This window comes from Pararge aegeria, chromosome 13, assembly GCF_905163445.1.
Source record: "Pararge aegeria chromosome 13, ilParAegt1.1, whole genome shotgun sequence".
NCBI classification, from domain to species: domain Eukaryota; kingdom Metazoa; phylum Arthropoda; class Insecta; order Lepidoptera; family Nymphalidae; genus Pararge; species Pararge aegeria.
Genome location: NC_053192.1, coordinates 5354845 through 5379858, shown reverse-complemented (window position 1 = coordinate 5379858; position 25014 = coordinate 5354845). Strand labels below are relative to the sequence as shown.

General features: G+C 37.4%; 1 protein-coding gene across 1 annotated transcript; it reads left to right on the top strand.

The window, feature by feature from the left end:
* Nucleotides 1-1859: 1859 nt before the first annotated feature.
* LOC120628964 (transcription elongation factor SPT6) lies at nucleotides 1860-24228 on the top strand. The gene is made up of 24 exons (XM_039897669.1): nucleotides 1860-2157; nucleotides 2265-2355; nucleotides 3142-3341; nucleotides 3932-4051; nucleotides 4869-5023; nucleotides 5560-5693; nucleotides 6723-6838; nucleotides 7330-7502; nucleotides 8249-8402; nucleotides 8961-9103; nucleotides 9253-9387; nucleotides 9567-9721; nucleotides 10241-10362; nucleotides 10743-10927; nucleotides 11337-11502; nucleotides 11750-11892; nucleotides 12917-13011; nucleotides 13208-13388; nucleotides 13662-13848; nucleotides 14174-15106; nucleotides 15489-15736; nucleotides 16780-16984; nucleotides 17671-17767; nucleotides 18293-24228. Exons 1-24 carry the CDS (start codon nucleotides 2119-2121, stop codon nucleotides 19264-19266), a joined length of 5151 nt encoding a protein of 1716 aa, XP_039753603.1. The 5' UTR covers nucleotides 1860-2118; the 3' UTR covers nucleotides 19267-24228.
* Nucleotides 24229-25014: the final 786 nt, after the last annotated feature.

Here is a 25014-nt window from a genome sequence, read left to right as displayed (position 1 = left end):
CTGGCAGTGAGGTGTGGTATGAATATACCTTAGCAGGAAGCATTTGCCCCCTGAAGGTTAGGACAACAGATTGGGTAGGCACCCAAGTGATGACACCCTCTGTGACAGATTTTCTGTTCAGTCGCCTTGATTTCAGAACCTCACCACAGCCAGGCGGGAGCTCTAGCGAATCAACAAGCTCGTCCATCGACCAGTCCACGGGAACTCCTTTCACCAGCCCCATTCTGGTTATGTTGTATGTGGGAATTATAGCTCTATATTTGCATAACTTCAAAACTGGACTAACCAGAAAGTTGTTGGCAGCTTGGGCAGAAGTAAACTCTACAGTAATTTTGTTGCGGCCTATATTTTTGACGCCGTCGTGGATAATTGAACCAATTTTGTGTTTGTGCAAGAATTGACCGAAATTTATAGCCCGTAATGACGCTCCAGAGGATGGGTCCTCCACTTCCCGTGAGACTTGGACGATAAAAGGCCCATTATCATCGTCAGAGTATGACTTGGCGCCTTCGGTGAAGGAAGGATGTATGTAAAGGCTTTGAACGGATGGGTTTACCTGAGTAGGATCAGTTATAGTTTTTTTGGCCGTATATACGTTGGTATCCTCTCCTTGTCGCTTGCGAGACGAGGCTGATGCCCCCGGGTCGGGCGGCTCAGGAGGTGTATCTAGATCCATTTTACTGGAAACACTATAACTACAGACACATAATAAATATTTAACCAACACTAAATACGGTTAGATTTATACGAATATCACCAATGACAACTATTTCTGCTGCTGTGTAAATTCACATAAAACACCGAAATTACACCGGAATCTCACTAACACGTGTGCACAAATTGACAGGCCAAGTTACAGTTCAATATAAACAACACCAAATCCTTTTCAAGACGAGTTTACAATAAAATCAAAGAAAAATTTGAAAAAACCGCGTCCGCCATGTACGAAGTTTCCCGCCCCAGAACCCACTATTTATTTACTGGTCTGAGATGACCATAATCAAAAGTGACACTGGCACTGTGCACTGGCAGTAAGCAAATAACCACAGAAAAGGAAAAAAAAAAAAAAAAAAAAAAGAACTAGGTATGATAAACAAAGTTGGATGGTAAAGAGAATAATCACAGACTACATTTAGGAAAAAAGAGTTAGGAAAAAATTATGAGAGTAAATTTTTTGGTGCGACTTGGTTGTCCGATAATGAGATAAGTAGATAATGCGTTATAATAAAACTTTTTATATATATGTGTAGATTGAATGTTCGATTTAATTTATTTCAAAACCCATTTCGACAGTCTTATCGTATAGTTGTTCTTTATGTGTGGCATTTACTAACTGAGCGGTACCATCAATGAAGTACGACATTACCTCAAAACTTTATGGGCGTGCAGCTTCCCAAAGTATCATCCTAAAGTAGACAAAGTGTAGAAAAAAAAATACGCGACTCCCTATTACTCTTCTAGATATTTTCACATGTAGTACAAACGCAAGTTGGTGAGCAAGCAAAGTAGCGCACTCTACCTTTTTACAGCTGCACACTTTCATGCCCTATGCAGATGCGGGCTAAATCCCACGTTAAATGAAGTTCGTAACGTAATGTTATATCATGAATAATATTTATTCCGATAACACTAACGTTTCTCATTGGATTTAAAAAATAAAAACACGGAAACGATGTCGTAGGCAACACCTAGTGTGGTACACAATTCTTTTATATCTTTATTAATTTTCTCAGCGCACACCGTTACCAAATTGGACCAGTAGTTACCTAGTCGGTACAAATAAACAATAAATCTTTTGACGCAATGGAAATATGAGATTTTACGATTGTGTAAGTTGGTCGAAAGTGCTAGGTCCTGTTTTAGTGAAAAGTGCCCATTTGATCGACCGACAAACAATCTTCTTATTAACCATAGATAATTGAGGGAAACATTAATGACATGTATATTCTGTGGCACAGACAGATCTCTGATTTATATTTAGTCTATGGTGAACGACTTTTAGTGATTTCTAATTCTTTTCGCAGGCTTTCTTTTTTAGTTTAGGTTTGGTAGTATTATCACTCGTTTTAATTTAATAATTTAATTCAGAAAACAATCTCCCTTAGCATATAAGTGAAAATGGCTGATTTCTTGGAATCCGAAGCTGAAGAAAGCGAGGTTAGTATGATGGCAAACAATGCTTGTGTTTCGAGTTTGATTACGACGACACATAGTGGTTATAGTGCTTTTTATTTTAACTACGGTCGCCTTATTTGCATCTCTAGGTAGACTCTGAGGACGAACAGCCAGCTGAACGCAAGAAGCCTAAACGAAAAGCCGCCGTACAAAGCGAGGACGAAGATGAAGAAGAAGAAGGTATATGTTCCATTAAATCGCTTAACTGAAAAATCTCGTCCGAAACCTTGAAGCGATCCGTTTTCCTACCAACATCATTGACTTTATAGCTTAATTTGATTCATTAGTCATAATTTTCTTTATTTATGTCATTCTAAGTTAACTGGCCAAAGTTATTCATAATGTTACGAATTTTTCGAATTAACAACCTATTATATGTGTGTTCATACGCTCCATTGCCCATCATTAAGTGATCTGTGGTGGGTGTGCTCCAAGATAACAAGAGTTTTCTCCTATGGCAGAGTAGGCAAGTGTCCAGTGTAGGAAGATTATTGAGTTAGAGTTATAAAGGCAACTTCAAAGAAATAAATGTTGAATTTGGTGGTAATCCCACCCAATCCCAATGCCTTCCAGTTGCACTATTCCACAATTTTAATGACTGAATCATCATATTTAGTCTTTAACTACTATTTCAATATTCTCAATGTGACAGTACCAAGATTCACAATCAATTCATATAGATTGTCATGTTCCTGCATTATGCAATTATAAAATTAAAGAAAACCAAAGTTAAACCCAACCAAATCTCTGTTCTGCAGCATTCTCTTATTGGAGATACTACATTACCCCCGCCACCAAATGGAAAACATATTTTCTTATCTGTCTTTAAACCACTAACAATTTAAAAGAAGAAATCTTAATTTACCAGTTCCTTAGATTAGCTATTCAAACATACAAATTCTCCAGCTTTATATATATTTTTTTAAAGTGTGTCATAAGATCTAATCAAAGCTTGATATGTTTTAGATGATGAAGAACGTTTACGTGAAGAGCTAAAAGATTTAATAGATGATGCTCCTATAGAAGAGTCAGGTAGTGATGGGGAGGACTCTGATGCTAGTGCAGGTCCAAAGAAAAGAAAGAAAAGTGATGATGAACTTGATGACAGACTCGAGGATGAAGATTATGACTTGATTGAGGAGAATTTGGGAGTTAAAGTTGCTAGGGTAAGTTTTTACTCCACGAGCAAACAAGACTGTAATCTCACATGATGGAAAGTTATGATTCAGTCTAAGATGGCTTATAACTGCTATACCCTGGCAGTTGGCAGTTGGCAGCCCTACCCCTAATGTACCCACATATAAACCCTTTATAGGTCTTAATATGTTTGCGAAACAATATTTCAAAAGGCTTTGCCTAGGATCCCATAAATTTGAACAGTAATTTTTTTATATCATAGAAAAATATATATATAAAATTGTATTGATTGTTGGAGTTAAATAATTAATTTGTAAACTGCATTACTACAGCTTTATCTAGTGATTCTATGCTATATCTTTTGCTTATTGATTTTATGCTCCCAAAATTCAGATTTATGATCTTTATACCATCAGCCAATATACAGCCTTTGTGTTGTGATAGAGTCAGTTACCTAAAATTAGATTATAATGCAGTTAATAGTAATATGTTACACCTTCTTCTTCTGCTTATGGCTCAGGTTTGCCTGGTCCCTGGTGTCACATTGACCGGCTACAATGTATTGTGCTTCTACGTAACACCTTTGTACTACTGTGCTTTTTGTATGCTATTTTTGCAGAATAAGTTTAAGAGACTGAGGCGTTTAGAGGATGATGATAGTGATAATGAGGGACAAGATGATCCAGAGTTGGAGAGAGAGGTCATTGCTGAGAAACTTTTTGTGGGTGGCTCTGATGATGTAAGTATTTTGAATTGGACCTGTGCCAACAAAATTAGTTTAGTACTTTAGCATGCAAGAAGATATAAAAAACCTATGGGGTGCATACCCATTATTCTCGTATTCTAAAATTAAAACTTTATATAAATGTAGATAAATGTGAAACCAAAACACTGTACTGTTGTCATACATTAGGTGGGCATATGATAAAATGAATTTGTAAAACAAATCTTGAATATGTAAACCTATGTCTAGTATTTTACTAGAGGTTTGAGGCTAATAACTTAGCTCTTAGTGGAAAAATTCAAGAGATTCAATAGAATTCATGTTACCAAATGTCATACAAGTAAAACCATTGTACAATTTAATAATGAGGAATTGGATCTGGTGAATACAACACTCTTTTTAGGAATAACGTTAGATGCTAAATTAATATGGGGCCCACTATGATAAATTTAAAGAACAGACTTAGTTCTGCAGCAGTTAAAAATATTTATACAATTTTATTATATTAAATACTAGCGGACCCGCGGACCTCGTCCGCGAATGAGGCGACTTCAAAAAATAGTCGTATGTTGTCGCGGACTGTTTTGTAGAACTTTAAAGAAACAACAATTCCGATAATTCCGATATACTCTCTGCATACTTCCGTCGTTTGGCGTAACGTTTACCGTTCACGCATCGCACGCATCAGATTTCTCAAAAGGATATTTTTTGCAGTTTTTGGTATAGAGCAGCAACATAAATAATAAGAAATGCTACTCATGTATGCAAAGACTGTTTTTATTAACAATATATTGTTTGAATACCTGTTTCATGTGAATACTTTTTGTTTCAGGAGGATGAAAATCGTTCAGAACCAGCCATACCACGAGAAGAATATGACGATGTTAATGAGGATATGGAGTCCGATGCTGATGACTTCATAGTTGATGATGACGGTAGACCAATAGCCGAGAGGAAAAAGAAACGGAAGCATATATTCACTGATGCGTGCGTTTATATATTAAGTCTGATAACTTGAACACGATTAAGACATATTTTGATAACCAATGTAGAATGAAATTACAACGGTGGAATGCGAAAGGGTTTTATATGAGTTCAGGCGCGTCAACAGATGTTCCACATGAAAGAAAAAAATAGGAAAATTATTTTATTACCAGCGATTGCCTCCTGCATCATTCTCGGTTTTTTAGTTTTTCATGAATCCTGCGGGAACCGTACGTTTTCACGGAATAAAAAGCAGCCTATATGTTAATTCACGGTATAATCTATCTCCATTCCAAAATTCAATTCAATTAGTTTAGAAGTTTTTGCGTGAAAGAGTAACAAACATACATCCATCTATTCTTCCGTCCACAAACTTGCGCATCTGTAACATTAATAGGAAGTAGGATTAACAATTATCAGTTGCCTTAAAAGTTTAATTAGTTTGGTTATCAAGAATAACATTGACATGTCTGGGCTCTTCCAGAGTTGCTTATCTCTGCTAAAAGTGCAGTTGTAAATAATGTTTAATATTATTGCAGTACACTGCAAGAGGGCCAAGACATTTTCGGCGTGGACTTCGATTATGACGAGTTTGATAAGTACGGAGAAGAAGATTATGAGGATGAAGAAGATGAAGACCTCGATGAATATATTGAGGATGAAGATGAGGATGGTAAGTTATATAATGTTGTTAATGTTTACATAGAATTTGGCCCCGAACATTTCCACTTCAGCTTTGCGACTCGCTGGTAACTCTGGTCCTTCTACGGATCTCCTCATTTCTCTCTCCGACGCCCGCTGGATGACTCCGAGACAGGTTCTACAGGTAATTGTAAACAAGTACATACACCTAGGACATGATTCAGTTAGGTAGGTTGGATTTTGAGAAAGAAGTACACTGCCGAATGTTACTCGGATGGGCAGCGTTCGGGAAACTCCGTGACATCTTTTCGACGAAAATCCCACAGTACCTGAAGACTAAAGTCTTCGAACAGTGCGTGTTGCCAGTGATGACTTATGGTTCTGAAGCGTGGTCGCTTGTTATGGTTCTCATCAGAAGGCTCAGTTAATCAGCGGACGGAGGAGCTAGCTATACTGGGAGTATAGGTAGCTCCTCCATCCTCCGAGGGGACCTCTTTGTGATTAATTGAGAAATGAGGAGATCAAGAGTCCTATGTCCAGCTGCAGAAGTCAATCAGTTCAGTTGACGAGATTGTGATGATGATTTAAAAGAATGTTTTAAAGAGTTTTGATCATTAGAACCAATTGTTGATCGTTAGAATGGAACATCTATTATTTCCAAATGAAATCTTTGAGATGTCTCTCAATATGTTCAAAGTTTATATAAAACGTAAGCTTACAGAAAAATCCTATTATAATATTAAGGATTACTTAAACGATAAAAAAGCTTGGGTCTAAATTGCTCTAGCTTCATAGCCTAATATAAATTCAATGTGAGATGGTGGTAACAAAAAAAAATTACTTGGTTAAGTTTGTTGTGGGCTCTTAGACCAGGGCGCGTTTGGAACCCTCGTAGCTTTAGGTTTAAGTTGTCGAACGAAGTTATCACCATCCCTTGAAATTACGTAAACATATATGTATGAACGCTTCATAAGTGCCTGTGATAGGGCTACATGAATAAAGAAATTTTGATTTTTTTTCAATTTCATCCTAAACTATTATCTTTCTCTTTTTGTCTAAGGTGAAAGAAGAAGAACTAAAAAGGGCAAACCTAAGCGGCCTAGCAAGAAGTCTATATTTGAGATATATGAGCCAAGTGAGTTAAAGAGGAGCCATTTCACTGATTTGGATAATGAGGTAAGCACATCATCAATTTATGATTATAGTAAATTGTGTAATGTACAATACAATGCACAATATACGTTTATCGTGATTGTAAAGCTTATCTTAAACAATAAAAAAAAGAGAAAATAAAAGCTAAATAAAAACAAAAAATTAGCGTATCCGATTAATCAATTAGGTTTTATTGGTATAAAAATAAAGCTTCCTTTGGAATAAATTTTATTTGTCGGTAACTCTAATTCGACGTTTCATTTTTTATATCTGTACTTATTTTTTTTCAAGTTTTTATTTTTTGGTTTTTTATAGATTAAATAAGATTTTTTTATCAAGTACTGTTTCATTTTCGAGGAAGGTAAAACACGAGTCTTTATATATAAGTCAAAGCGTAAAAAAGTATAACTACATACTAGTAAACAGCAACCATAAAACTAATAAAATGTAAATAAGTTCAGTTGTTTTAGCTTTAAGAATTCGATATCTCAGAATGTTCCACTTGGATTTTTTAGATACGTAAAACGGACGTGCCGGAACGTATGCAAATACGCGAAGTGCCGATCACTCCGGTGGAAGAGGGAAGTTCTGAACTCGAAGATGAGGCGGAGTGGATTTACAAGCAGGCCTTCCTCAAACCTCCAGTGTCAAAGGCCGATGCCCAGGACGCTAGAGACAGATCAAGACGGTAAGCTATTGAGTAATATTGCATATAGCTAAACGGTTTGATTTTGGTTGAATCTGAGAGTAATATGGCGTAGTTACGTCATTGTAAAATCAATTCAATGTGCTGTTTGGTGACGACATAACAGAACACAGTTGTCGCCACCACTCATCTTCCCGTGGGTGTCGTATAGAGTGACCAAGTCAATAAAATTTAGAACCGGAAGCAGCATTATCTGTGCTACTGAGATCACCAACCTGTCTGCTCAGCGTGATGATTATGGGCAAACCCTACCGTTGAGAGAGGCCATTAGTCCAGACGTGGAATGTTATACGCTGTTGACAAAATCAATTAGGATACCACACATGATAACTTCAAATAAAAAACAAAAAGGCATAGACTATGGATTGTTAAAAATTTTCTATACACATTTTTATAACCATTTCTATGCACAAAACTTTTGTAGGTTTTATTTTAAACTATACAGTGGCGTGCACAGAGGGCATGCGCAGGGTATGCAGATGATATAAAATGAAGAAAATCTCTAGTACGATTTATAAAAACTTAAGTATAGGCTTTTTATAACTCTTACAATGCCTATACTTAAATTTTTTATAACTCTTGTGTTTTTTCAATTTACATTATCTGCCCGCTTGGTGCATACCTTTTATGCACGCCACTGTTAGCCTTCAAGAAACATAACAGTAACAACTTACCAACATTTAAAAACGCTTATAATTGGCCATACATTTTATTTTATTTACACACAGGGGTGGCAGCACTGTTATCAAAATCCGCCAAGCTCTAGACTTCATGCGGAACCAGACGTTGGAGGTTCCATTCATCGCATTCTACCGCAAGGAGTACGTCCAGCCGGAGCTCAGTATCAACGACCTGTGGAAAGTGTACAAGTATGATGCCAAGGTATTTCAGTTAGTAGCCACTTTTTAAGTTGTTTATTTACAAGTTTCATCAGTATTTTGCCCAATAGTGCTGAAATGTATGTTGATACAACGTGACTTTTTAATCCTTCGACTAGTAAGTATTTAATATTATAAATATAATCAAACATTGTATTGTACTAGTATGATGATTATTTTATTTCTTCGCAATCTAAATAAGAAGCAGTGCTAAACTCGGTCATTAAACCCATTTTATAGTTTTGGTAAATATTAACTTTTCCTCTGACCCGGCCTTCAACTTTATTTCGAACAAATTTCGTCGCATTTGAAGTGAAAAGCAGATTTTGTAACTGTCATAAAAACCCATTTTATCTTTGACTTGTAAATTGTGTTACGCCCTTGTATACAATTTATTCTGTTACGTAAAAACTATATTGTTCGTTATAATTTAAAATTATCTGTTGAATAAATTGAATAGCTCATTTATTTGCAAAAATATTTGTAAAACACATACTAAGGCTAAGTCGGAAGTGATGACTCGCTATTTTTTTTTAACTAATACGACACCCGAATTGTTCAGTGGTGCCAACTGAAGCAGCGCAAGGAAAACCTGCTGCGATTGGTGGAGAATATGCGGAACTACCAACTTGACAAATTGATGGCCGACCCTGATGCGCCCATACCGGAGAACATGAGACTCATCCGGGACGAAGATATAGACAGGTGAACTTTACCTTATGTTGTTTGTATTTGCCCCCTCAAAAAAAAATTATACGCATACTAATTATATAGCTTGAGATATGTGAAATCCTAACGATTTCGACTAAATGATAATCATAAATTTAAATTAATTTCGCAATATTTCTGTACAGAATGAAGAACGTACAAACATCAGAAGAGCTGCGTGACGTACACACACATTTTCTCCTTTACTATTCAAATGATTTGCCTGAGATGCAAAAAGTACAACGGGCCAAGGAGAGGAAAAAGGAGTTTGAAGAGAAAAAGTGAGGAACATTTCATACATATTAGTATTGAGTTATGATTGGATACAAGTTAATTCTCGTTAACTTTTAAACTAAGTGCATGTTAATGCTAACTTCCCTTAAGAATGCAGTTCACAGTTAATAATATTAAAGTAGAAGTGATAATCAATCATATCATAAACATAATCACTGTATCACAGGAGATTAGCTAGAGAAGAAGCTGAGAAAAATGGAGAAGATCCCGAGGAGGCTGTGGCTGCCGTGGTAGCCGCACAGCCTGATGAGGAAGAAACCACTGAAGTTAAGAGTGCAGTGCGCTCTGGGCCTTATGAGTTGTGCAGGAAAGCTGGTATTGGTGAGTTCAATTGCTATTAAACAAGAAGAGGAGAGGAGAGAGTGAGAGTGAACTGAGATCCTGTCACAAATGGAGAGGATCTCAAGCATGGTGTTACTCCCGTGGTTACTTCATCTGTTCACGAATATACTATTCAAACGAAGCATTCGAACGGATTCTATTTTTTATTTTATTTATTAATTTATTGAAACTCTTAATTTGTACACCACTACACAGTTAGGAAAATAAAGGACGAATAGAGAGAAACAAAAAGTCGAGTAGAATACAAAAGGCGGCCTTATGGCTTAGAAGCGATCTCTGCCAGGCAAAATTTTAAGTTGTTACAATGACATATAATTTGCTCCTGAGATGAAATTTGTAGGTCCATATTTTTTAAATACTAATATTATTGTGATAAATATGAATGCAATTAGGTACATGAACTACCAGCTTTTTTAAAAATGGAATCGTATAGTTGGTGTGAGGTTGAGGTTGCATCGTGATTTGTTTGTTTTTAAAATATGATTTGTTTGTCCCCAGTTCCCCTCGTGAAGCAGTTCGGGTTGAGTCCAGAACAATTCGCAGAGAACGTACGGGACAACTACCAGAGGCATGAAGTGGAACAGCCTCCTGAACCACCCTTAGAAGCTGCTGAGGCTTATGTGAGTAGGTTCTTGTATGTGATAATGTGCTTATGAGGTAAAATTATGTTAGTATCACCCTTAGAATTTCGATTACTATTATGAGCGTACAATTTCTGCTCATAACCGTCTTATCGAAAAACCACTGTAGTGCCACAGGAAAATTGAACGTTTCATCATTGATTTAAAGCTCATATTCGTCCAAACTTCTGAAACCCGCGATCTTAGTTGCATGTTGGTAAAATAAAGTCTGCATTTCAGAATTTTGCGTCGGAAACCTATACATCAGGCTCATTTCACTTCGACGGTATTCGCGTTTAGATACTTGAAAACTATTTCAAGATTTCAAGCGTGCTATTCCAGTACAAGGTTATGTGTTTTTATTATTTTTTGGGTTATAGACAACAGCAGGCGGCTCAGCGACGGAGGTTCTGCGCCGCGCGGTGTACATGTGCGGAGTGCAAATAGCCAGGGAGCCGTTATTGCGGGCCACACTGCGAGACGCCCTCAGAGAGCGGGCCACTGTCTCTGTACGACCCACGGCCCGCGGTTTGAAGGAGATTGACGAGAGCCACTCGTGTTTTAGGTAATCAAATGCATATCGAAATCGAGCGGTCAATCAACCCAATCAATGTTTACACAAAAACCGCTCTAAAAACCTGTTAACTGATTTTGGTTGCTTCATGTATTTCTGACAGAATTTATCGTCATCTATGAAAGGGAATGAAAAGTATGTACTTATTTCTGACAAAAAATAAAAATTTAATGAGTTCATTTGCGATTTCCAATGTTGACGTGATTTAAGGGTTCATGTTAAGGGTAAGATAACATCTAACAGTTGGTGAGGAATTAAAGCATCTATTATAAAAAAAAAAGAAGTGCGCGAATACATCATTCGCACACATTTATTTAGGAAGGCAATATAGAATTATTCTGCGGACCCATGATGGGGACACCGCGGTACACACCTGTTTAATAATAAACCTTTTTTGCAGCATGAAATATCTAAAGAAAAAACCTGTTCGCGATTTGACGGGTGACCAGTTCCTCAAGTTGGCTATAACGGCTGAAGACAAGTTACTGGAGATCACCATCAGTGAACAGATCGAGGGGAACACGAGTTCGAATTATCTAGAAGAGTTGAAGCAATTGTACCAAAAGGTAAACTAATTTACTGTTGAATTTTGAATGTATTTTCTTGGTATTTAAGATTTTTAGGGAAGCAACCAAATTTCAAGGTAGCACTTGTAAATGCTTTTTTCGCTTCAGCGAAACACTGTCCACTTACGTTGGTGGTGTGGTTAGAAAGAGACGGAGATGTATACAGGCGGGAAAAACAGTGCCTATCTCAAGTAAATAAGTTCCAATGATGGTACAGTCGAATTAATATCTCATTTTCCTGTCACAGGATGAATTTGCGGCCACGGTCCAAGCGTGGAACGAACTAAGAGCTGAAGCGGTGACACTGGCACTCACGAAGATTGTAATGCCCGAACTCAGGCGGGAACTGCAAGCTGTTCTGCTGCAAGAGGCAAAGGAATATGTTCTCAAGTAAGATGATGACAGTTGACCTTGAGAAGAGAAATGCTATCCAATATTTATATACACTACTAGCGGACCCTCGCGTCTTCGTTCGCGTATGAGTCAACATTAAAAAATAGTCGTATATTGTCGCGGACTGTTTTTAGAACTTTAAAGAAACAATTCGGACTTAATTCCGTCATTGAGGATCGTGGTGGAGGTTGCTATTGGTCTTAGTGTGATGTTACGTAGCCGATATTACCAACACAAAAAAAAAAACAATTCGAAACCTCAGTTCCTGAGATTAGCGCTTTTGGATAACCAAACAAATTCAAAAGCTTTATAATATTATAGCTGTCCCGTGCCCACTTTGTTGGGTGTTTTACATTTTTACTTGTGTTCAAATTATGATTGTGGTTTGGTTAATACTGAGTACTATGATTTATTCTGTACTCTCAAAAGGAATATAAGGGTTATATTTTTACTAAATATGTGCGCATATAATCTCATGTCAATTTGGCTATTTTACCAGGTTACAACAACACTCCACAATAATGTAGCTTTCTCGTGAAATAATTATGAAAATCGGTTCCGTAGATCCAGTGATTACTCCTTACAATATCACAAACTCACAACCAACAAACTCACAACCTCACAAACTCACAAACGTTACCTCCTTAAAATATTAGTATAGATTTATTCTAACTTGTCTTATTAAGTACACAATCTTTAAATTTCTTTTAAGTGTAATAAAGTATGTCCAACTATACATATGGCACATCTGTTTATGTAGAAACTATAAGACTGTAAAGTTAAAATTTACCTTAGTTCAATTCAATACCAAGAAGGCAAGCAAGCCTCGTTCCCTGCCTTCTTCTCTTCTCCTCTGCCGAATCTGCCTTCAGGACTGTCCACTTTTCATATTTTTCCACTTTCAACATAATAAGAGTAACAATAAATAAAATCAAAATTTTGAAGTGCGTATTGTTTTCACAGTTTGGTTATGTTAAAAATACCTTTTTAACGTTCGCTAAGCAGTAGTTTTTGTATGTAGATGCTGCCGTCGACGCCTATACGACTGGTTAAAGGTGTCACCCTACGAGTCTAGGGTATCGGACGATGATGACGATGAATGGGACACGACTAATGGTAAGTTCCAATAAATTAATATTCATAATTTACTAACCCATTAAGTTTAAGGTACACTGGCACGATTTTGTAGACCGAAAACAATTTGCTTCCTAGTTTTCTTCGACACTTAAGCTAGTTTTTCAAAAAGGCAGACTTTTACAACAATGTTTATTGTTTATTATACCGTTTAATTTTGTGCAAATTATTAATACAGGTCTCCGCGTGCTATCGATCGCGTACGTACCGGATCGTACGCATAGTTCGTTCGCGTGCGTTATTGCAGCGGCAGGTGAAGTTGTGGACCACTTGCGACTGCCGCACATAATGTACCGACGCAACGCGTGGGACGCGCTCGAGCGACGCAGCAAGGAAGAAGACATGACCGCACTACGTCGGTAAGTATTTCTACCTACTTTCAAAATTCGAATAATCTAGCGATTAAAAAATAAAAAATAATAAAAGTCTGTGGTATAACGGCTATATTGGCCTGTTGTATAAAATCGTCCCTTTCATTTGTGTCGGCGTGTATTCAATGAGGTTACAAAATATACCTAGTCTGGCATTACCTCTTACACTTCGTAAGTCGGAAGGAGTAATGACTACTTGATTGTATATGGTAGGATTTTGAAGTGTAGTGGGTATGCTCATAGTATAGTATTTTTTTTCAGTTTTATTATGCGAAAGAAACCACATGTGATTGTAATAAGTGGTGAATCGCGAGAGGCGTTGAGCGTCAAGGCAGACGTGGCAGAATGCGTGCAGCAATTGGTCGAAGACGAACAGTTCCCGCGGATCCCTGTGGAAATAGCAGATGATACTATTAGCAAGATTTATAGCAACAGCATTAGAGGCAAGGTAAGTTTGTATATGGTGAATGTGGTGACAACTAAAATATATGTTTAATCCAACTAATTCCTTACAGTTAGGGTTTATAATTTGATTTGCATATCTTCCTCGTAGCATGATTTTGAAGCTGACGGTATTTAATGCTCCAAACGGGCATTAAATTGATGTTATCTGAAATTGCACCCATTCATTCTATCGTATTCAGGTTTGAAACATTTTGTCCTTGCGTCATACAATTCCATCAATCCATGATAGAATTTGTGTCATCTCACCCCATCATAGCCCTCATAATCTTGTTAGGCTGCTCGGTTCACATCTTGACGCTTTGTTACAGAATGACTTCAGAGAATATCCAGATACACTGCGACAGGCGATATGCCAAGGTCGCCTACTTCAAGACCCACTTATGGAGATTTCTCAATTATGTGGACCAGACGAAGAAATATTGTGCCTCAGATATCATCCGTTACAAGATCATATAGCTAAAGAAGATTTACTTGAAGGCATTGAATTGGAATTTGTAAATCGCGTTAACGAAGTAGGGGTTGACGTTAACGAAGCAGTCTTAACAGGTCGAGGGACAGAATTATTACAGTTTGTATGTGGCTTAGGTCCGAGAAAAGCCCAAGCGCTTATAAAACTTTTCAAACAAACAAATCAGAAATTAGAAAATAGAACACAATTAGTAACAGTTTGTCATATGGGACCGAAGGTCTTCATTAACTGTTCTGGGTTTATTAGAATAGATACAAGCAGTTTAGGGGATAGTACTGAGGCTTATATTGAAGTTCTAGATGGATCCCGAGTCCATCCGGAAACGTACGAGTGGGCGCGAAAAATGGCAGTTGACGCTTTGGAATATGAGGACGAGGACGCAAATCCCGCGGGAGCTTTAGAAGAGATCCTCGAGGCACCTGAGAGACTCAAGGACTTGGATCTTGATGCTTTCGCTGAAGAGTTAGAGAGACAAGGCTTCGGCAATAAGAGCATAACTTTGTACGATATACGAGCAGAATTAAATTCTAGGTATAAAGACCTTCGTGTTGCTTATCGATCGCCAACCGCTGAAGAAATGTTCGACATTTTAACAAAAGAGTCTCCAGAAAGTTTCCACGTAGGCAAAATGGTTTTGGCTACAGTAATTGGCATCACTCATAGGAGACCAGAGAGGGAGAAATTAGACCAGGCGAATCCTGTGAGAAATGCTGAAACAGGTCTCTGGGAGTGTCCATTTTGCCGAAAAAATGACTTTCCTGAGCTTTCAGAGGTAATTCAATTCAAATCGTCTCATCTGTTATATGATAATCTGCCTTATCGAAACTTTAGTACATTACAAATTCGGAGTGATCCAAATGGCTCGATTAAACTTAGGTAACAAAATAATCGACTCCCAAAAATTAGTTAATAGTTCGGACTAGCCGTCCTTTCTTTTAAAAGTATGTCTTTGAACTGTGATTAAGTATCTGATCAATTAAATTTAATTAACTGATTTAGAATTAAATGAGTTAGTTACCCTCACGTTAAATAATTTGAGAATCGGGTAGATTATAAATAGATGAATTAGCGCGCTTCCACTCGGTCTTTAAATCGAGCAAACAACTTACTGAACTAACTAGCGATAAAAGTTCTAATGGTTGGCACTTTTTTAGGTATGGAATCACTTCGACGCGGGTTCGTGTCCTGGACAAGCGACAGGGGTTCGGATACGACTAGACAACGGCCTGTCCGGCTATATTCATATAAAAAATCTCTCGGATAGACATGTTACGGACCCTACGGAAAGAGTCCGGATAGGCCAAACAATACACTGTAGGATTTTAAAGATAGACGTTGAACGATTCTCTGTAGACTGTTCCTCGAAATCTTCCGATTTGTTGGACAAAAACAATGAGTGGAGGTAAGGATAATTTGTTTTTTAGTATAATTTTAGTTATCAATCTTTTATATCAAGAATATCCTAAAATATTACAATATTCTTACAATATTCATCCGTTGTATTGCCCACCGTGATCCCACTTCTGATGTTTCAGTTATAGATACAAGACATACTAAATGTATGTCTTGCATCAAGGCCAAGACAGCCAGATGTGTGAAACCTTTATCATTCTACGTGGTTCTCATTTTGACGATATCTGGTGAATTTTATATAACGTGTAACAGATAACGAAAAAATATTGAATGATACATAAGTATATTTCAAAAGGATCACCCTGTAAAAATATTAAATCAAAAGGAGTATATTTTTATTTCAACGAATTCAAAACATTCTAATCGTTTACTTATGACCCTATTGAAGATAAAAGACCGACACGCGCAAAGTACCTACGTAAGGCGACGCGTACCTAATAAAGCCACAGGAGTCACATGATTTTACTTTTGTATGGGATGTTATTGATGTATTATTTTATTCTTCTAAAAGTTACCCCTTGACTGCAATCTCACCTAGTGTGTTAATGCAGTGTGTTGATGCAATCTAAGTTAGGGAGTACGGTAGCGATACCCAATAGGTTTCTACGCGATATCGCACAGGAACACTTAATCGCTTAGCGGCACTTCTTTGTCGGTAGGGTGGTTACTAGCCACGGCCAAAGCCGCCCACCAAACCAGATCAGAGAAAATTCAGAAGTTATAAATTCCCTAATTGCCTCTGCTGGCAATCAATTTACAGCGCTCACCTCTGCCCCAGGGAGTTCGTCAAAATGTATCTGATTTCTTGCAGTAAAAACTATAGCAGTGATTTACTCAAAAACTGTTAGATTTTCGGTTTTACAGATAAGCCTCAGAAACAGTACATAATATACCTCTAAAGCCTGTGAAGTATTATTTCGGTTTTCATTTACATGTTGTATGATTGTTGCAGGCTAATTATTTAAGAGGCCTTTATTATTTTCTACGCGCTATAATGCTAGAACCCTAAATCATTTGACTTTGTACTTTTAGACCTCCTAAAGACCCATACTACGATCAGGAAGCAGAAGATAAAGATGTACGTAAAGACACAGAAGCCAAACAAACTAAAGAACGCTTGCAATACGTTAAGCGAGTTATTGTGCACCCCGCTTTCCACAATATTAGCTTTGCAGAGGCTGAGAAGTTTATGGAAAACATGGCACAAGGAGAAGTTATCATAAGGCCTAGTAGTAAGGTTGGTTGAGTTTATGTTTTTCGTTTCATTCAATCCTTTTTGAATAAATAGCTTTGAAGATACACGGTTTGTCATTAATGCAAGTCATACAAGATTAATACACAAACTCTTATGATATCCAGACATCCTCTCATCTAGACTCGTATACGTGAATTAAAACATCTTCATTATGAAGTTCGTAGATTTTAAGATTCTATGTCGCGCAGCTCTTTTGTGTTTGCGCCCAAAAATGCACCTCTTTATTAATTCATTCATACAGTTTTACTTATTTTTTTTGATAAAGCATCCCGCTAGGAGTCACACTCACTGTAGAATACTGTTACGAACTTTCAAACATGACTAAATTAGCCCATTTTTGGCAGTTTTATTAGACGAAGATTTGGTCAAAAAATATTGATATATATAAATATTAAGGTCGTACTGCGTACATTTGGTACTACCAATTATTATTCACAAATCTTCCGCTAAATAAATGAGGCTTGTTTTGTACTTATGAAAATTTGAAGAATAGGATATCTTTCAAATATCATAAATAGAAAACTTAGACCTTAATACTTGGTCTTTATGGTGTCAATTATTTTTTTAATTAGTAGAAGGTTTGCATGGGCTTTTTTAAATTCTGCTGTTCAATGGTTTTTTTTAGCTCTTTTTTTTCTGTTTTGACGTAAAACCCCTAAATATTACAGGGCTCTGATCACCTGACGGTGACGTGGAAGGTGGCAGATGGTATCTGCCAGCACATTGACGTGCGAGAAGAAGGGAAAGAGAACGCGTTCTCTTTAGGTTTGTAGATAGCTTCTATTATATTATGCGTTCAATGTGGCATCAGTTCAATGCGATTTTTGTAAGAGCGCTTCATTTGTTACGCATTGTGTTGACTAAGAGAATGTCCAGACTAACGTTGATAAGATTTTATATCCTTGTCTTTCTACCATACCATCTTATTAAACATCTGACCCGTTATTAACAAATACGACTTAATAATAGTTTCGGAGTGTTTTGTCACACTTCAACCAACAGTTCTTTTCAAATGATTAAGCGTAGCGTACACAGCGTTACTACTCCATCGCTATCACAATGACTATAAGAATAAGGGGGCTAATCAATTTTGGAAATGTGCTTCTACTTGGATATAAGTGCCACGGATTTATGCGCTATGCCATCATCATGCCACAGATTCGGTCGAGGGATTTTAAAAATTATACTTATACTTCAAGGTCACTGTCGTAACTTATGCTAAACAAAAGCGCTGATTAATAACTGCTACAAAAACAAACAAAAATTGTTAAAACCATTTTATTTTATTAGGTCGAAGTCTCTGGATACAAGGCTCAGAGTTCGAAGACCTGGATGAAATCATCGCACGGCACGTCACTCCAATGGCGGGTCACGCGCGCGATCTTATCTCCTACAAATACTACAAACCACTCGGAGGCATGCGAGACAAGGCCGAGGAAATACTCAAAGAGGAGAAAGCGAAGAATGCGAACAAGATCCACTACGTCATATCCGCAGCAAAGAACCACCCGGGCAGGTTCCTCCTATCGTATCTACCTAGATCGAGATGCACGCACGAGTACGTATCGGTGACTCCAGATGGGTACAAATTTAGGCAAAGAATGTTCGACTCATTAGGTGGTCTACTGAAATGGTTCAAGGAGCACTTCCGGGAACCGCCGCCTTCGAATACACCAGTTCAAAGGACTCCCGCGTTACGTACTCCGCACGGTGGGATGACGTCGACAATGTATCATACGCCGGCGGCGCACACACCTGCGTTCCACACGCCCGCACACACACCCGGCCCTGCGTACATCAATACTCCATACACTCCTTCAGCTCAAACTCCGTACATGACACCGTTTGCGACAACGCCCAGACAACCGGACTTCCTCACGCCTGCTGTGCCTCGTCACAAACAAGTAGTCCAAATGCCTGTTTACACCGAGCCTTCGGACTGGCAAAAGGCTGCTGAAGATTGGGTGCGTCACAATAGAACCGTTCGTGACACACCGGCTACGCCCAGAAGTGATGGTATGTCTACGCCTAGGGACTCATCGCGGACGCCGCGAATGGACTCGCGGTCAACCCCCCGACACGACATGCGATCGACCCCCCGACACGACATGCGAACCCCCCGCCACGACGGGAGGAGCACCCCTCACGGTCACAGTTCCGGTCGATCGTCTCGTTCCCACTCGGTCCGTTCGACCCCCCACACGAACACGTCACCCCGCTCTATGTCTCTCGGCGATGCTACTCCGCTTTACGACGAAAACTAAGCCGAGGCCTGACGCCATTGAGGAAATGTTTTTATTTTTGTACTATACGAAGCTCTACACTTGCTTTGTAGGACAGTGCTATGTACGTTTTATCCTTACTTGGATGAAAGATATGATACCGCTTCTTGTTTGAACCGGCAGGATTCATACATAATAATTCGGCAAGATTGCTGATTCTGTATGAATTTTTCAAGATATACAAGGCCAGCTGGTAAAGGGGTCATCATAAAAAATTTTTGTTTCATATCTTTTGGCTGATATCAATAATTGTACAACATTTTCTTAAGCAAATTACGCGGTGACAACTATTATATCAGCTGTTTTTACATTTAAGGTCAAATATGGTCACGAGTTACTATGGAAATTGGCATTATTATTAAAACAAAATGTAATATGTTGATACAATTAGCTAGGGTTGACTATTCCTTTTAAGTTACTTCTATATGCATACAGAAATATACTTTACTTGCAAATACAATTTATCATTTCTCTGAATCAAGTATCAGTTACACATTTTCATCCTATTGTCTAATTACTACCTTTTCGTGTTGACTTTGCATAATTTATTATATGGTATTTGTTCTTAAATTGATCCACAAATTAGTGTAATGCGGATTACGATGATTGATTCTTTTGTACCTACCTGATATTACCTACTAGCGGTCCCCCGCGACTTCGTCCGCATACTTCTGAAAAGTTTCGCATACTTCTGACAAGTTTCCCATACGAACTTTCTTCCGCTATTTAATATACTCCGTCGCCTCTGATGACTAAATATTTATTTAAATCAGACTGATATTTCCTGAGTTAGCGCGTTATAGCAAATAAAACTTTCATGCTCCATTTAACCACTTTTAAAAATGTTATATTAGTTGATAGCCTTCCGCAAAAATTGGTGATATTGTATTTTTTTAAGCCTACCAGCAGTTCCTGAGATTAATGCGTTCAAACAAACAAGCGGAAAATTCAGCTTTATTATTTAGTAGGGATAACTAATTACTTAGTGTTATTGTGAGCCTTCGACGGCATCTCGACCAGAAGATAATTTTGTTTGGACGAACATCTTGGCACACGATTCTACAAGATAAGTTGAAGAGCGATTGTCTCGCGCAACACTTCGCTTACTACACAATATCATTAGTAGTGTATATATTAGCTTATTGCGCTTGTGTATATGTAAACTTGGGATGAGATAATCATCCCAAGTTTATATACGAGACGTTTGGTATTCCATATAAAATGACAGATTTACCCAAGAGTGGATGTGAGATTAGTTTGCATATAAACTTATACTAAGGGTGCAGCATATACAGAATTTTTAAATCGAAATTGTAATCATAATTCCATACTAATTTTGACTACTCCTTATAGTTTATATATTTATTACCTATCTATAGTTTATATATATATCTATTATTATATAAAACTTTATTTATTTAATATTATTGCTCTAATTTAATTGCACCGAAATCATAAACGAATCACAATCAAGATTCCAAAAATTGTAACCTTTCTTTTCTGTTACTATTCTTACACTTGTAACTTTTTTCAATGTATTAAATGAAAATATATTTAACTATTATTTAATGTGAAATATCAAAGAAATATTACTTTTATTAATTTTAGTTTATACATTAATTTGCGAGTTATTAGTCCGATGGGAAATTTGTATGGAATAGCCAATAGTGGCAAGATTAAAAATAGCTAAATCAATTAATATAACAAAGAGGCCTCAAAATAAATAGATAGTGAAGGTTTATTTAAATAGGTTTAGCAATAGTATAGATATTAGCGTTGAATGGGCTAAGTGAGTTACTACAATCGCTTATAGCAGTATTATTTTGAAATGTCAATTTATTTTATATACCTTGATGTTCCTGCCTTAAGCGACGCTAGTAAGCCCCCCTGGACTCAGATTACTCTATAGCTATATATATTGAATGAGCATGTAATCCTTTTTGTGACGTATATTATGACAGCTGTCACACTGTCAATTACGTCAGAAGTTGTGATCACCATAAGAAATTGAATAGAGAATCAGAGCCTGGGTCGTTCAAAACTTACAAATTACACCACGAGCACTGAGTTTCTTTGTTCTCACTCGTATATAATGTAACACGAGAGAAAATTACGAAACTATGCTTTTGCTCACAAGATTTGTATTATTATCGTCAACGTATTAACTTCCCACTTATGGGCACAGGTTTCCTCTCTCATGGGAGGCTATAACACGTTTTGTGGGCTTCAGTGATAATAAGCAGAAACTACTTTGAAATGTGCTCTACGTCACGAATGGACACCACCAGTTTCATTGCACTTTTATCATAGCGTTTATACTTGAAAATGTTATTATAGATGCCTGTTTTGTCCATTGTATATTTAATACATCTTAAACACAGATTGTTTGGATATTTCCGAGCATGTGAGAGATATTCTAAAATTGTTGTTTACATGTTGTTGATTCATCATCAACAGTCTTATCGACCGATTAGTGACCCTCTACAGGATCTCCACTCAGAATGAGAAGGGTTAGGGCAGTCACCACGTTGGCCAAGTGCAATAGGTAGACTTCACGCCTTTAAGAACGTTATGTTACGTTACTCTCAAGCATGCAATGTTTCTCAAGATGTTTTTCTCACAGAATTAAGAACGTGCAGAACCCTCGTTCGCCATTATTGCATGCAGTGCACGTCACACTTCACACCCGTGGAATGATGCTGCTTGCTCACAATATCCCATTTTCTCCACTTTATGGTGTGTAGAACTTTAGAGATAAAATAATTATTGTCAAATGATATATGGAACGAAGTACCTAACCCACGCCTGTTCGTAAAACACTACTAAAGTTGAATAGTTTTTGATGCTTCAATATAAGTCGTGTACACGGTTTCTGTATTTTCTTAATTCTGTGGGTTTCCTTTACCGTTAAAGCAAGTGATATTTTAATTTCTTTAATTATTAACGCATATAACTTGGGGTGTTTAGACGGAATCAAACTCGCACCCTCGAAAGGGCCCTAGCCACCTAGTGATAGCCAAGTGACTAGGCTATCACCGTTTGATGATAATAACTCCAATATGTTGATGAAATTTTTAACCTTATATTTATTTCGATTTGTGAATGTATTTGTAGTCAATTATGATTATGTCCATATTTTTTAATATACCAAAATAGTTGGTAACGCGTTAGTATTTTATTTTGTCACAATACAGACCGGATTCTCTATTACATTTTAATCTTTACATTTAAACTAGCGGACCCCAGCGCCATCTGTCGGGCTGATTTGTGAATCTAAACTATCCAGGGTGCCACCCAAACGCATACCAAAAAAATCATTCAAATCGGTCTAGCCGTTTAGGAGAAGTTCATTGCGTGTGTACGCACACAAAAAAAAAATATATAAAGATAACCACGGTTTTGACATGAAAAATAACAGCCTCATATGATATGTCAAAATGTACGTCATTTTGCACAGTAAGTTTTCAATGCACTAGAGAATCGGGGTGCTTATTATTTAGTAATAAGACGAATATTGTTGTCAATATTCCAAAAGGTACATAAATCTTTGAACTTAACTGACAGTTCTAAAAGTTGTGCTTATCTTTTTTCAATGTTTGCCGGGAAAGGACTATTTTTGGGCCTGCCAGTTTAGCTTACCAGATTTATGTGCAACAGAATTGGTTTCATTTCGTCGAATACTCTTAATTTATATTAAATAAATTGATAAGTTTAAGAATTATCAAAATTTGAACTATTTATATTCGCGTGTTCAGACTGCGATATGAAGTTCTTGCTAGGGATAACCTGTACAATTAAGGAACCGATTTACAAAAAGTGGCCAATGTCGAGTTATTTCATTCCCAAAATATGCGTGACAGAGATAGCACGACATCAGCTGCCTTTTATAAATCTATTCTTTCATGGCTCGGGCTATATACACTTTTATTTTACACAACACAGAAATACAACAAAAACGCAAATGCAGGTTAAATTGTCTGTTCGATGTAATTTGTAGATTTTTAACTTTCGTACCGCACGCTGTATTACTTTGCGTATATTTGCTTTAATGCCCGTACACATTAGCGAACATGCTTGTTCCATGCAGCTTTCGGGATGAACGAGTGCAGGTGGGGGGTCGATTTTAGTAAATTACAGCTATTATATTGCCATCGCAATGCTGTTTGATTGGCTAAAACTATCTGACTTTTGAAAATACGTAATTATAGTCGAGTACCATCAATTCACCCTAATAACGTTAAGTTTTACACAAACAACACATTCGCATGTTCTCCAATTTGTACGAGCCCTAAAGGCTGATTTACACGTAATCATTAACTGTCATGAATATTATTTCCAATTAAATCAAAATCCTCAAACGTTTTTATAACTTAATACGAATGAAATCTTTAGTTCTCACAATATGGTGTATACCGAACTGTAGGGAAAAAAGAAGCCAAAATATTTACTCATTTAAATTTGAGTCGATTTCTAGAATCCTCGCAAGTAACTTAACGTTAAGTGCATCAATAGCCTGTTTCTCAATGGAAGGGGTTTGCCCATAATCACCACGCCGGGCAGACTGGTTGGTGATTGCTTTAGATGGTAATAGTAACATGGAGGTTGCTGGTGCCAGTTCTCCGTTATATTTCCCTAGTCGCCTCGTAAGACAAACGCCGAAGGCTGGTGACAACTGTATTCTTATCTGCCATCACCACACGGCGTACATAAAGTTACATGTAAATCAGCCTTTAAATTCGTTACGTATTGAATTTAAAGTGTTCGGGTATCACGATAAATATTTTAGTTTAACGAAATATTTACATGTGGCATTGTATGAGTTTAAACAAACAATAGGAATGCCTTACAGATGGTTAGTGACGTACCAAATACACGATATATTGTGCCCGTCTTTGGTTGTATCGCGGGACGCAATTTAATAAAACAATTATTATTACAGATCTACATTGTATTTTTATTTATTCCTATTCACAAGGTTTCGTTTTCTGAACCCCGACGGGATAGGTTCCTGATCTTTATTATTTACCCATTACCGGCCCATTACTCCTCCAGCAAAGAGCTTGGGCCGCCACTTTTCAGGAGATAGGAGTAGGTGATACCGGAATTTCTTTTAATTACAGGGCAAATCAAAATTTCATCGCGGACGACTGCTGAGTTGCGGGAACAGTTAGCAAATGATAAAACGTGATAGATAACGGGGACTATGGGACTTCTTTTGTTAATGTTATCTCAAACAGCCAAACTTGTGGTGATGCTCCAACAATTCCTTCTCGAGCTACTGGTGGAACGAGTTGGTGGCACGACAAGGAGTAAGCGAATTTTACTTGCCAGGCCGCAGATGAGTGTTCTAGCACAGCAATCCATCGAATCCAATGTACCAAAGCTGGTACCTGCCAGACACATATATAATCACGTACATTTTATTTAATCCTTGACGGCCGATGAATGTTTTTCAGTGGGTGTTTATTTATATATTATAAGTATTTACGTATATTATTCATATAATTATTCAACAGTCATCTTAGTACCCATAACACAAGCAACGCTTACTTTGGGGCCAGATGGCGATGTGTGTATTGTAAAAAAAAAAAAACTATTGACAGCTGCCCCCTCTGCTTGGGTACGTGAGACAATGTATGTGTATATATTTAATAGATACAAACACTACACTGGCATACCTACTCTACTTTCTGTAGGATAGGTTTACATGGACTTCTCATTTTGGCACCC

Bases quoted from the DNA above. Each gene is read 5' to 3' on its own strand.
- LOC120628964 (XM_039897669.1), top strand. From the start codon at position 2,119: ATGGCTGATTTCTTGGAATCCGAAGCTGAAGAAAGCGAG. The intron at 16,985-17,670 runs GTTGGTTGAGTT...TAAATATTACAG, and splicing joins TCATAAGGCCTAGTAGTAAG to GGCTCTGATCACCTGACGGT. The intron at 17,768-18,292 runs GTTTGTAGATAG...TTATTTTATTAG, and splicing joins AGAGAACGCGTTCTCTTTAG to GTCGAAGTCTCTGGATACAA.